This window comes from Sitodiplosis mosellana, unplaced genomic scaffold, assembly GCF_009176505.1.
Source record: "Sitodiplosis mosellana isolate CC-2019 unplaced genomic scaffold, AAFC_SMos_1.0 Smas_scaffold_6226, whole genome shotgun sequence".
NCBI lineage: Eukaryota > Metazoa > Arthropoda > Insecta > Diptera > Cecidomyiidae > Sitodiplosis > Sitodiplosis mosellana.
In genome coordinates, this window is record NW_022601467.1 from 11,305,274 (window position 1) to 11,318,463 (window position 13,190).

General features: G+C 35.4%; 1 protein-coding gene across 5 annotated transcripts in view; it reads left to right on the forward strand.

Moving 5' to 3' along the window:
- LOC129577950 (pyrokinin-1 receptor-like) overlaps nt 1-12,725 on the forward strand; it is a 19,318-nt gene extending 6,593 nt beyond the window's left edge. For 3 of the 5 annotated variants that reach the window (XM_055465830.1, XM_055465831.1, XM_055465832.1), the window contains exons 2-5: nt 7,553-8,778; nt 9,876-10,069; nt 10,738-10,858; nt 11,366-12,725. In XM_055465830.1, coding sequence (XP_055321805.1) covers nt 7,917-8,778; nt 9,876-10,069; nt 10,738-10,858; nt 11,366-12,117 — 1,929 coding nt within the window. In that variant the 5' untranslated portion in view covers nt 7,553-7,916 and the 3' untranslated portion in view covers nt 12,118-12,725. Of the gene's footprint in view, nt 1-2,369; nt 2,431-4,609; nt 5,002-7,552; nt 8,779-9,875; nt 10,070-10,737; nt 10,859-11,365 lie in introns of those variants that run through there. The other 2 variants (XM_055465834.1, XM_055465833.1) reach the window with 2 other exon arrangements.
- The last annotated feature ends 465 nt before the right edge of the window (nt 12,726-13,190 follow it).

The window sequence follows — 13,190 nt, forward strand, 5'->3', positions numbered from 1 at the left end:
AGAGAAATAGAGAGAGAGAGAGAGAGAGAGATAAAATGAAAAAATCAATTGAAACAATTACGCATCATACAATCGAATACAAAACAGGCAAAGATGAACCTCTACGTTCGTTCCTATGAACGAATCGTTTCTGATGCTTGTATTTGGGATGAGGCTTTCAGTTGATAGTGCGGAATATATCACTCGCATTGGAGGAGGGTGAGATAATGAGTATGAGAGATTGAGCGAGAGAATGAGACGATTGGTATTTTATGACGAACGCTTTAATTAATCGAAATGTTTCTCTATTTATTCACCCATTATTTGCTGCTCGTAAATCATACACAATGTGAGGCGCGTTCAATACAATAAATCCGACCGCACCAACATTTCATTTCGTTTTTTCTGCTTTCGGCTTTTGCCATTACATTTGCTCCTCTGTTAAATGCTAACCAATTTGCTGCAGCTATCCAGCGATAGATTCTTCATTGTTGTGTCTTTTTTTTCTCTCACACATTTTCTTTCTTTTTCTGTGTGCACATGTGGTTGAGCCGACAATTTTCGCCTTAAATGGAATCCATTTCGGCGAGAACCCACATTCAATTAACTGGATAACATTACATTTGGGTGATTTGATTTTAATACAATTCGGCATTGTTATTTTTACCGATACACTTTTTTCTCTCCTTCTTTTTATTTCTTGCGTGCATTCATTTATTCATTTTCAATTTGCATAAAAAAAGCTAGTGCTTGTTTTTGTTGAATGTTGAACCAGTGCTCGAGGGGCGGACAACTGGATTACGAAAGTAATTCCGACAACGTAATGCACAGTGTTGTTACAGTCATTCAGACAATTTACTTACAACAATACAATCAATGGTTTACAAAGGAATCTACAAATATTCATAGCATAAGAATTTAATTAGCGAATGTAATGGCACATCTCAATTATCTGTCACGCTGTGTAAACAAGAGTTTTCATGCATAATTTATTGCTGATTGTGATGAAAACTCAGCTGAGATACTATTACCGCGCCGCGCCATCATAAAATTTAGAATATTTGATAATTATTATGAGGTGTCACACCGTTAACCATTCACCGGGTGAACATTCCAATGGAATTGAATCGAACAACCTAAGTCGGTTGAGCAAATGTAGCTGTGTGTAAATATTTCGTCGCGACTTAAGGCAATTTCAAGTGATAATTTGCACTTCGATAAAAACAGGTGTGTTTGGTGAAAATATGTTGTGCTTTAATAATTTTCAGTTCCAGTACCACCTTCAGTTTTTGATAAGCTTAAATCAAACTGAATATTGCTTAAGAAATTGCGCCAAACGTGATAAAAAGAATCGAATTAAGTACATGCGCTCGCTAAGTTCGATTGTTCGCATTTTTCCAAAAGACGCAGTAATGAAATGGCTAATACACTGCCAATATAGTGTGCAGCCTCAAAAATGGGATGCGCTACGCAGTTTTATTCCACAATTTCGAAAATAATGACCAATTTAAGTCGTAAATTCCAGATATTTTTGGCCACTAGAGATCAATAAAAACCAAAATCTCGCACTTCATCCAATGATGCGAGTGCATTTGATGAAATTCCAAAGATGTTTGTACACATATTACGTCGAAACAAAAGAAAGCGAAGATGCGAATGCCTAAACGGGATTGTGCCTTATACAACAGTTATATGTTACAATATTCATGGCGAACAAATAATAATATGACCATGGCCATAAACTCATGAGCACATAAAACGGACACAACATGTATCGTATGCCGTGATGTGTACATTGAGCTTTGGCGATTGTATTATGAAGCGTATTCATTTGTATTGAACTGAATCAAGGGCATGCCATTTTCTTTGTGCATTGAATCCAATGTAGTCCACATTGCATACACAAACACTATTTGTCTGATCAGTAAAGTTTTATTTACATAAGTACCTCGTAAGCAGTTATTGTTTATCGGTCGATTGTGGACAAACATTTTTTTTTTATCGTTGTCTTACCAGCATACTGTAGATTTTTGGCACCATGTAGTTGTTGTTGTTACTTTCTGTTGTTGTTTGTGATTTTATTCTTTGAATATTTGCCGAGTGATGAAGCTACCCTCATTTTCCATAGTTTGTTCTCAATAGGGGCCAAAGTTATCTTCTTCTTTTTTTTGTAGAAAAAAAATATTTTGAGAGAATCATTCATGACGATATGTTTACGGTTCGATTATTACACAGCAGCTATCGTGTTTTTTTATTATATAAAGTTATCCACCAGTGGGGTAAATCGACTTTTGAGGTACATTTTTGACAAGATGCGACCATGTAGCCAAACACAGCCGATGTAAACTTTATCTTGACCTTTTCATACACTCACTCATTCATGCTGCAATTCAATGTCGACATAATGATGCAGGAGCGAATTTTATGGAAATGTTATTACCAACCACACAGGTATAGAATGATTCAAAGTCTAAACATTTTCGGTTTGACTTTTAATATTTCTACAAAAGAATGGCGTACACAAAAGATTGATTAAAATCTGTATCTTCACGAAGAAAAATAAATTCTACCCATCAAAAGGAGAAAAATCTTTAATATCTTCTTATCACTCGCCTCGAAGCACGGCCACAGCACCTCTGTCAATTGCAGCAATTTATTCATACAATTTTACCAAGCCTTTTTTTCTGTCTTCTTGAAGCGTTATGATTTCGATTTTGTGATTTTAGTTCTTTGAACTTCGTCTATACGACCAAAAAAATCAGTCAGTTTTATCACCACCGGTGATTCACCACATTTGTATGTGCTACAAATCCAATTTAACGAACCGTATGGGAAAATGGGTGTGTAATAGCCGAGCCGTTAGAAGTGCAAGTGGCAGGCGCATTTGCAGTTTTTCCCAAACAATAAATCAAGAAAAAAATATACATGGATATTGGGGGATCAGTTTTGTTCAACGATTTTTATCACGCCAATCGGGGCATTGTGGGCATAAACTTTTATGCAATGTAACTTCAGCAACATTTATTATTATTAATAATCATTTGAATGCAAAAAACGTTTTTTCAGCGTTTTCCAATTTATTTCCACCCACACGGTTTATCCATAAATTTCAAAACGAATACAAACGCTTCGTAACTGCTGTTAAACGAAAGGACATGACTGATTTTTCCACACAAATCATTACATTTGTAATGTAAACAAATGTTCAGATTGTTTCCCTGAATTTTCATTACGAAAGTATATTCCAGCATGGTAACATCTGTGGAATATTGACTGTAGTGAACGCAAGCACACACACAAACACAAACACAAACACAAAGTCAAATATTGTCAATGCGGTCGAATCGATTCAATACAAATGATTTCGGGTTTCAATGCAAATGATTACGCTTGAATTCATAAGATTTCCAGTCAACAATAATTGACCCGATCAGAAATTGATTCTTGTTTAGTTTTCAGCACATGAACTGGTGCCGTAAACGCAGTCAATAATGTTAATAATAAATGTCCTGCAATTATATTTGCTGTTAATCGAATTGTTAATGTGATTGGTCGGATAATAATATTTCTAATTGATTCAATTGATACTATAAATGGGAATTGATCCGTGCGGATCTCTAATTGAAATGGTGAAAAATACTTGTGCCGTGTCTACTTTTCCTCCTTTATCTGTTTAGCACTACATGAAATGCAGTAGCTACTGTTCTAGTTTTTTTTCTAGCACTAAATTTTAAGGACTTTGAGCCATTTTTTTTTGAATTATAATTTAGTTTATAAAATCTATCAATTTTATTATTTATTTAAATATAATTGGACCTTTAGATATAGGAGAAATAAAATCTAAATCTTGTAATTCATTTTTAGGATAACTAAGAAAAAAATAATTCAGTTTTCCTGACATCATGTATATATATATATATACTATATACTATAAAGTTAACATTCAGCCAACATAATATCTGCTCCTGTGCTACTATGCACAATGCATTATATACTAATAAGCTACAGCTATCTTGATTTTGTGACTGTCTTACCACAAAAAATTCATTGAATCTTTGAATTCGTGACAAATATTTCAATGCTCCCCATGAAAATATGTCACAAATTAAAAAGTTCAACACATTTTTTGTGGTAAGACAGTCACAAAATCAAGATAGCTGTAGCTCATTAGGAGATAACGCATGGGGGGCAGATATTATGTTGGCTGAATTTTTTCACTGGAATATACATATATCATAGGACAAAAATTGCATGTAGTGCGAATTAAATAGTGCGAAGAGCGGAGCGAAGAAATGCAGTATTTTTTTTTCCTATTTTTCTTCATTATGTAAACGCTTTCTTTTTTTTTCTTCAATAAGACCCTCTAACAATATATGTAAAGCTATAAAATCGATTGAAGTGTTGGCGCTTTTCTTTTTTCTTGCGATCTTGTTCATTCCCAAGCGCGACTCCACACTTAGCTTCTAAATGTGACACCGTAGTAAGTGTGGGCATACGTTTTGCGAATAAGCGACAAAGAGAATGGAAACAAGTGCGCGTGTGGTAGTGAGTAGCTTGATGCGATGCTTCTCAATGTAGCGACTAATACACGCGCACTTGTTTCCACTCTCTTTGTCGCTTATTCGCAAAACGTATGCCCACACTTACTACGGTGTCACATTTAGAAGCTAAGTGTGGAGTCGCGCTTGGGTTTGTGCATATTTTTTTCCCGTTGAGGAATGTGCCCCACTTTTAAAAAAAATTAAGTATTTAGCTTTCAGTTCCATTCGAAAATACCACGTTGGCGGAATTCAATTTTAGAAAAAAAGAAGCAAAAAGTTCGCTAACAAAGGAAATGGAAATAAAAACAATTTATTGTTTAAGCAGCCGTAAACGGAATAGAACTTTCTTTCTTTTCGTTTATGATTATTTCTTGTTGTACTTGATTTGGCACCGTGCATTTGCTCCATAAATAATCAATCTAAAGCAAGTATCTGTTGAATAAACGATAAATCAATAGACAAAGAGGGTGGAACAGAGCGGGTATGTGTACGATATATATTATATACATATATATAAAGTATTTTTCTCTATGTGGATGGCTTCTGTTAATATGTAAGCAATCGACATTAAATTTTTCATGCCATGTTAATGTGTGCGTAGGTCCTAAACGAATTTATCGAGATATGTGAAATGCTATTTAGGCTTTATATCGTCGAACGGTTTCCAGAATTATTAGCTTCTGAAAAACTTTCGGTAAAATCAAGTCGTTATATTCAAACTGATTCTTGGAGCCAGTAGAAAGCAGTAAAAAGTTCTGCATGGGTTCTTCTGCTATGTGGTGCTGCGTTACAAATCAGGAGAAAGAAAGAAACAGAAACCAAAATAAGAACACCAACAACAATGTTTGCATGAATAAATTTCTCCGCATTTTGCAAGAATAAAAGAAAAACGACGAAAGTCCAACAAAAATGTATGTGAGCAAAAAACAATCATGATGTTAAAATAAATAAAACACACATTAATGTAAAACATGAAATTACATATCAATTTGATGTCGTGGAGAGTGAATGAGAAGTTTAAGCCAAAATAAAATGTTTTTTACGCACTTAATATTTTCGAAAAATGATCGCAACAACAGACGCAAATGCTTTTAAGTAATCAGATATGCCAGACGTAACGTAATGAAATTGAGTGTGTGACGTACCGTGATAACCATCAGAATCTGCGGCATTAGTCGATGTACATATGTTTTGATTAAGTGACTCAATGTTAAGCAATGTGGTTGCGATTTAAACGCGAAAAAAAATGTATAATTGAATTAGTGTTCGCTTCTCTTCGATTTTCAGCGCTTTAGAGACCATAAATTTTCTCATATTCGGCCAAAGCTTGCATCACTTTAACCCTTAGCACGATGAAATTCATTTGTATCCAGTGGGCCATTCATTAACAGATCATGTCACAATACCCATATGAACTTTTAGCGCTACAAGCTCCATTTTCGCTTCATTCTGCTCTTTGCTACTACACTTGAATGCTGTTTAGAGTGATTGAGTGCATTCGCGCTTTACCGCTCTGTGGTCTGTCCGAGCGTTTAGCGTCAATCGTTCATATGTGTAGTGATAAAACTGTTAGATGAGCTTTTCTCAATGACGCGACGGTTTGCACGTCAAACCCAATCATGATCATCATGTCGATGAGCTAAATTACACTTGTACAATGATAATAAATTACTTAATTTCATGTCAGCCAACACGCACTTAAATTCAGTCGAAGATTTTGAACGCCTCTTCTGTGTGCTCTATATTTGGTTTGGATGCTCATAATTAGAATTGAATGAAGGAGAAAGACAGATAGAGAGGCAGACAGACATTCAAAGACGCACGACCGTTGCACCCATTTACTGCACCAAAACTGACCACATTACCAACAAACCGAAAATAATAAACACAAATTAAAACGAATACACAAGAAAATTCGTGTTTGACTTAAGCCAAATGGTAGAATGCTTCTGTATCCACGCATTCTTAATTACATTTGGAGGTGTTTGAGTGAAGCACCGAAGAGAACGTTCCGATATTACGACGAAAATAAATTAGGTTCCTTTCACTATGCATTCTATTCATGTAGCACGAGAATTAACTAAATATGTATATGTACTATATAGAGAATGGCTTAGGAACCAGACCAAGATTAATTAGTTTTGAAATCCCGTGTTTAGGCTATCTAACTGAAAGTGAATCATTTAAATTTCATCAAGAGCACCATTTGCTGCGATATACTCATCCAATACAACGAACATGCTTCAAACTATTGATATTTTGCTTTCATGGAATTTCCATCCATTTTTTCTCACACACAATCGAATCGAACGATTTGTTGGCAAACAATTTTATTATCCAACGGTGTTCTTCATCTCAAGACAAAGAAAGTCCGTCTTTAATTCGCATTGCATGCGGGTGATTCGAATGCGTTATTTTGGTAAATGGAGTGAAAATATTTTTCTCACTGATTTGATGCTCATCAACAACAAAAATTAATCGTAACAAATCAACTATTTGGGACAAAATCAAAATTCTACCATAATCAGGAACGACAAAAAAAACTCGAGATGGAGAAAATCGACAGCTGTACGCAATTTCCGTTCGACTTACATACAATGAAACTTTTCGGAATAATATATGTACGCATATTTGCTTTAATAGATTTGTACAAAAAGCGAACTACTCAAAGTAACTTCATGAAAGTTTAGCGCACATAAAACAGCTGTTTCCCGTTGCTATTTAAAAAAAAGCACTTGGCAAAAGAATAAAAAAGGAGTGAAAATCATAAGTACCGTCTACTTAGTATGTTTTTTTTCTTGAATTGTTGTTGCTGCTGCATATAAAAGGCTTCATCCTGGAAAAAGAGCATTGTGCTTTTCTTTCGAATTTATTTCACTCTGAAGAAAATGGAAAAACGACGCAATCTGGTTTCCCTCCTACAGTATTATAATATATTCCAACTCAAAGTTTCTTGGAATTAAGCAAACAGAAAGAATTTGGTTCTTATTTTTCTTTCGTCCTCTTATTCATTTGTGTCGTTTTACTTTCAGATTACAAGCGGGATGACATTTAACACGAGATAAAATATATGTCACACACAAAAGCAACTCAAACAAAGCAACTCGTCGTCGTCGTTTTGTACAGCGCACACCATCGAGTTTGATCATTTTCCGCACATTTCCGGGACCAGAAAAAAAATAAGAAAAGATTCGCCACAAATAGATACTGTGTTGCTGTGTATCACTTGCCCCGTAAAAATAATCATCATAATCACCAGGGAAGTGCGGTAGTTAGAGGCAACCGTAAAAGAGCCATCTAATAAGAGTGCAGATAATTTTTCTTCCCTGTCGCTCGCATTATCACTGTTGACAGAAGAAAACAAAAAAAAACTGAAAGAAACAAGCCGAAGATAACATGGATATGAATAACGACTTTGTTAATGGAAAAATGGCAAAATTATTCAGCGAAGACAATTTCGTTGCCACGGCATCCGATGATTATCGGCTATTGCAGACATTCGACACCAACGATGTTGATAATTTAACACTTATTTACGGACCTCAACGAGATCCATTGTACGTGGTGATTCCGATAACCTTTATTTACATGCTGATTTTTTTAACCGGTGTGATTGGCAATATTAGCACGTGCATTGTCATATCAAGAAATCGTTCGATGCACACCGCCACCAATTATTATCTCTTCAGTCTCGCCATATCCGATTTTTTGCTACTTTTGTCGGGCGTTCCGCAAGAGGTGTACTCAATTTGGTACAAGTACCCGTATGTATTTGGTGAATTTTTTTGTGTAGCACGCGGTCTGATTGCCGAGACATCGGCAAATGCAACAGTTTTGACCATAACTTCGTTTACAGTGGAACGGTATTTGGCGATTTGTCATCCATTTTTACAGCACACCATGTCATTGTCAAAACTCAGCCGAGCCGTTCGTTTAATCCTGATTGTTTGGGTGGTCTCCGTATGCTTAGCCATTCCGCAAGCATTGCAATTTGGCGTTGTCACCGATCAACATCATATCGATCACTGTGTCCTTAAACGTGTCATAATCCAGCATTCGTTTGAATTGTCAACAGTTTTATTTTTTTTAACGCCAATGACATTGATAACCATTTTATACATTCTAATCGGCTTAAAATTGCGAACGTCGGGAATAATAAAGCATGAGAATGGAGCATCGTTACACCAGCGCGTTCATGTTAACCCAACATGTCGACAACAAACAAGTTTGGGTACCAGACGTGTATTAAAGATGCTTGGTGAGTTTTTTTTTTGTGTCTACGCACAACAAGAAATTATCATACGTCTTCAATTTGCAGCAAATCCATCGAATTGGAAGAGAGAACGCGACAGTGGAAAAGAATAAAGAAAAAGCCGCACAACAAACGCTTTGTTTGCGCAGTTGATCAAACAAAATCTGATTACAGCAGCTGGAATGTTGTATTTATAAACCGAATATTTTCTTGTGTTTGGCCTCTTTTCTGTGTATAAATGACGCACAATTCAACGTCAATTCTGTTGTTTTAATCTACAATTAAAATAACTTCCACGTAAATTGTACTTATTGTCGATATAATTGCTTCCATTTCAATAACACTAATTTCCATTAGTAATCGGTATGAAATATGCTTGCCACGCATGGAATAATAAGCTCAGACATTCCGTTCTTGTCAAAATTCTGCTTCAAATCAATAAAATGTCGGTAAATGAACAATATCAGTTCACGTGTTCAGTAATCCCATTACCACTCCAAAAATATGTTAATATTATAATTATAATCATATTTCATGTTCGTTATTGAATTGGTTGTTTCGATTTTCGTCGTAGCTATGAATTTTAGGATTTTACGAGAATTGACTTTAAGTGGAGCGCGTTTCGAACTTATCAATCTTAATTTTAAAACGAATGATCTCTTCGGAATAACAAAAGTACCATGTCATTTGAATTGATTATTGAAAAATAATTTTTTATTATTCATGGCATGCTTAATGGTAGTTCAAAAGGTACAAATCTACGCTTTCCGGATATGTCTTTTCATATTTTCAATTTACGGAATTTTCTTAAACCCAAAATGTAATCAACCTTGCCACTAAATTATTGATGCCAAAAGTGTACAAGTGTACGCTTCACCATTGCTGCAAAATTTTGACTCAACGTCTGAACGAGCCGAGCGGTCAAAAGCATCATGGCTTGCTGAAGAGATTGTTTTGAAATAGTTTATAACTTCGGTCGCACCGTCGATATCGTTCATTTCTGATTTGTGAACAAAAATTAATGTTCAAAGCGTTACTGTAAATGAAATTACAAATGTTACTTCATGCATTTGACTTTTGTCTGTTTTTCTTTACCATTTCAGTGGCGGTTGTGCTTGCGTTTTTCCTTTGCTGGGCACCATTCCATGCACAGCGCATGGTTGCTGTGTATGGGAACAATCAGTTGTTCGTTTACGCTGTTACAACATATGTTTCGGGGATATTGTACTATTTATCAACGTGCATAAATCCACTGCTGTACAATATTATGAGTAATAAATTTCGTGAAGCATTTAAGGTATGTAAATTTGATACATGTTTTGTCTCGAACCAAAAACAGGCATTCAGTTGTTTCATTTATTTAATGCTCACCTCCTGCATTCGTTATAGTATTATTTTCTGGCTTGACAAACACGGCCCGTTTCTACAGAATAGAAACTAGTAAAATTTCCAATAAACTGGCACGTCTTGCATGTCAACATTCAAATGTTTCGGAAACACAAACAATGGCGCATTGAAGCTGGTATAACTTTTTATTTTCAGGGCAAACGACATGTAAATTTTTCGTCTAGACATTCGAACCGAGTTTCAATTAGAGTGCACTTTTATTTTGCATACAGTTTTATCTCTTTGTTTCAATCCATCAATGGAGATGCCAAAGTTAAAAATCATTTTATTTTGCTTATGCCCTTTAGGCGCTTTAATCTTACCGACAATTTGTTTGTTCATTCGTCTTGTTTGTCTGAATTGATGACGTGTAAATTATCATGGAAAATGCCCTACCTCAAAAGTTGAACCACATTTTAACAAAATAATTTATACAGTCGGCCGCGCGATTGATGCAAACGCAGAGAGCAAAGTTTTTCCCCCATTGTTGTTTTTATTCTCATTTATTTATTTATTTTTGTTTCTGCTTTTGCCGTTCCTTTTATTGAACCAAATTCAATTTCAGTCTGTTTTATTTAGGAAACACTGGCGAAATGCTTTAAAATACAAAAGAGAGACTACCATTCGTACAGCACCTACCGAATGCTTTCCCGACGCCAGCGACGATGGAACTGTTATCAAGAGTCAGGAGACTATTCTGGTTCGTACGCCATAAAAAGTACCAAAGAATACTAGTTCAATGGCCAGCCGTACGTCAGTGCAATTGTCGTTATTATCAAAAGCAATTCTCCCATATTGATTTCCAATTATAAACACTTATATTTTCAAACGAAAGAAAAATTCAATCAAATTAAAGTTTTTAGCTTGATATGGGAATATCTGAAGAATTCTATGGAAAACAATTTCATTTGTCTTTATTTGTCTTTATTTGTCGTTATTCGAAGCCGATTAAATGTATTTATTAAAGAATATCATTATATTAAAGAACCTTATGCAAAACTGTAATGCGTATGAATTCGGTTGTATACACATTACGTACGAATGTAATCAAAAAAAAATACGAAGAATAGGAACATTGAACTAGTAATTCTTGGAAAATCTACCAATTATCGTTTGTCTGCTGAAGAATGAGCAGAACAATTCAGACATTCCATTGTTCTCAAATTGCAATTTTCTTCTTTTTTTTATTCGCCTTCACAATTATTAGGTAGTTCAATCCGAGATGACTGTCTATACTCAACCTCTACTCAAAAGCAGTCCTTTGACTCGATGACCGTATCACAATGTCAGTCAACTAAAATGTCAATTGATTTCGATTTAAACAATCAATACGGTGATCACAATAAGGTCGTCATATTGCCGAAACAAAAATTGCTTAGCACTGGCATCAAAGTGTCTCGCATCCAAAAACAAAATCAAATGATTGACCCCACTCGCAACGATGATGATAATGATGGCGGCGACAGCACAAAGAACGATAAATCACATGAAATCCGTATTTCAATCAATTGCGCAAATAGGATAAAGCCGAAAAGTGAATCAAAGCTAATTCGCTTCTTCCAAAACATTTCACGTTGGCGACTGCACTCACGTCACATCGGGTATCATAGTCCACGCACGAACCATTCCGTCGACACAATAAATGTACGCCTAAATCCGGTCGTTGTTGTTACAAATAATGATGCTCATCAAATTTCCGAACAAAATGAACGAAATTTGGTTCGCTATGACAATGGCATTGGTAGCAGTTGTAGTAATAACAACAATAACAAAAATCTTGACGATGCTGTTGATGGTGGCGATGGCGGTGGCGGTGGCGGTGGCGGAGGCGGCAGCGGCGGTACTGATAACGACAACGATTCAATAAGTAACAGTAGCTTAAGAGACGACAACGAAATGGCAATAAAAGATGAACTGTCCGCGTACATGGAAGAGCTTCGCTTACGCGAGCTCAGATGACACATGAAGAATGCTCCATGTGAACGTGCAACGCATCCAACATGAACACAACGAGCGGAGCAACACACGAGTGCACAATTTAGTAGTTCAGCTAACGATCGCAATGTGCTACACACTTCAATCAAAAACTATTGCAATGCATCTACTATCAAAGAGAAACAACACTGACTCAACTAGAAACGAAATAACAGAGGGAATGAAAAACAAAAGGAAAAAAAACGTACACAAAATACATAAATGTGATAATAACTTTAATGTGATACATAAACGCGCTTGTAAATGGAATGGCGAAAAACTGTGGCCAAAAACATGATTCAATTCAATTTAAGTATCTTAACATAATCACTTTTATATTAGCACCGATTGCACTTTCCATTTCATTTCTGTTTTCAATTACGATTGTATATAAATGTTTCAGATTACATTATTGCTGTTAATAATAATTACAAACATCCATTGACCAAACAAAACAAACAAAAAAATACAACAACATGTTACTTGTTTAAGAAATGTATGCCAAAATGATTTCTCTTTTGTTAGTTAATAATACTTAATTGGTAATAAGAACACACATAAATATAGAACTTGTCGAATAGTTTATCCATAAATCTTTGATGGTGTCTTTTTTACTCTCACTCACACACACTCTATCTCTATCTTAACATTTTACGCGTCATTTCTATCACCATTTTATCATAAATTCGTTCCCATTCCATTTAGTCCAAGTGAATTATGTTTTTTTCCCAATCCAGTAGATTATATGGAGTGGTGAGAAAAAGCGAACAAACTTCGCGCTTTCTCCTTGTACTAAAAATGACATGAAATGTTATCGCTTACATTTCGCGATTCGTAAATTGTCTCTCGTCATTTGCTAAACACGAACATAAGTTCGTTTGAATTGTAAACACTCCACATGTTTGCCAGTCAAGAAGAAAAAAAAGGAACTCTTTGTCACATTTTATATAGTCGAGGCTAGTGTTGGCCGTCGAACACTTTCGAACACTTGTTCGACCGTTCGACAACATTAAAAAAAATTGTTTTGTTCGTTCGTTCGTTCGAAAGTTTTGTAAAAA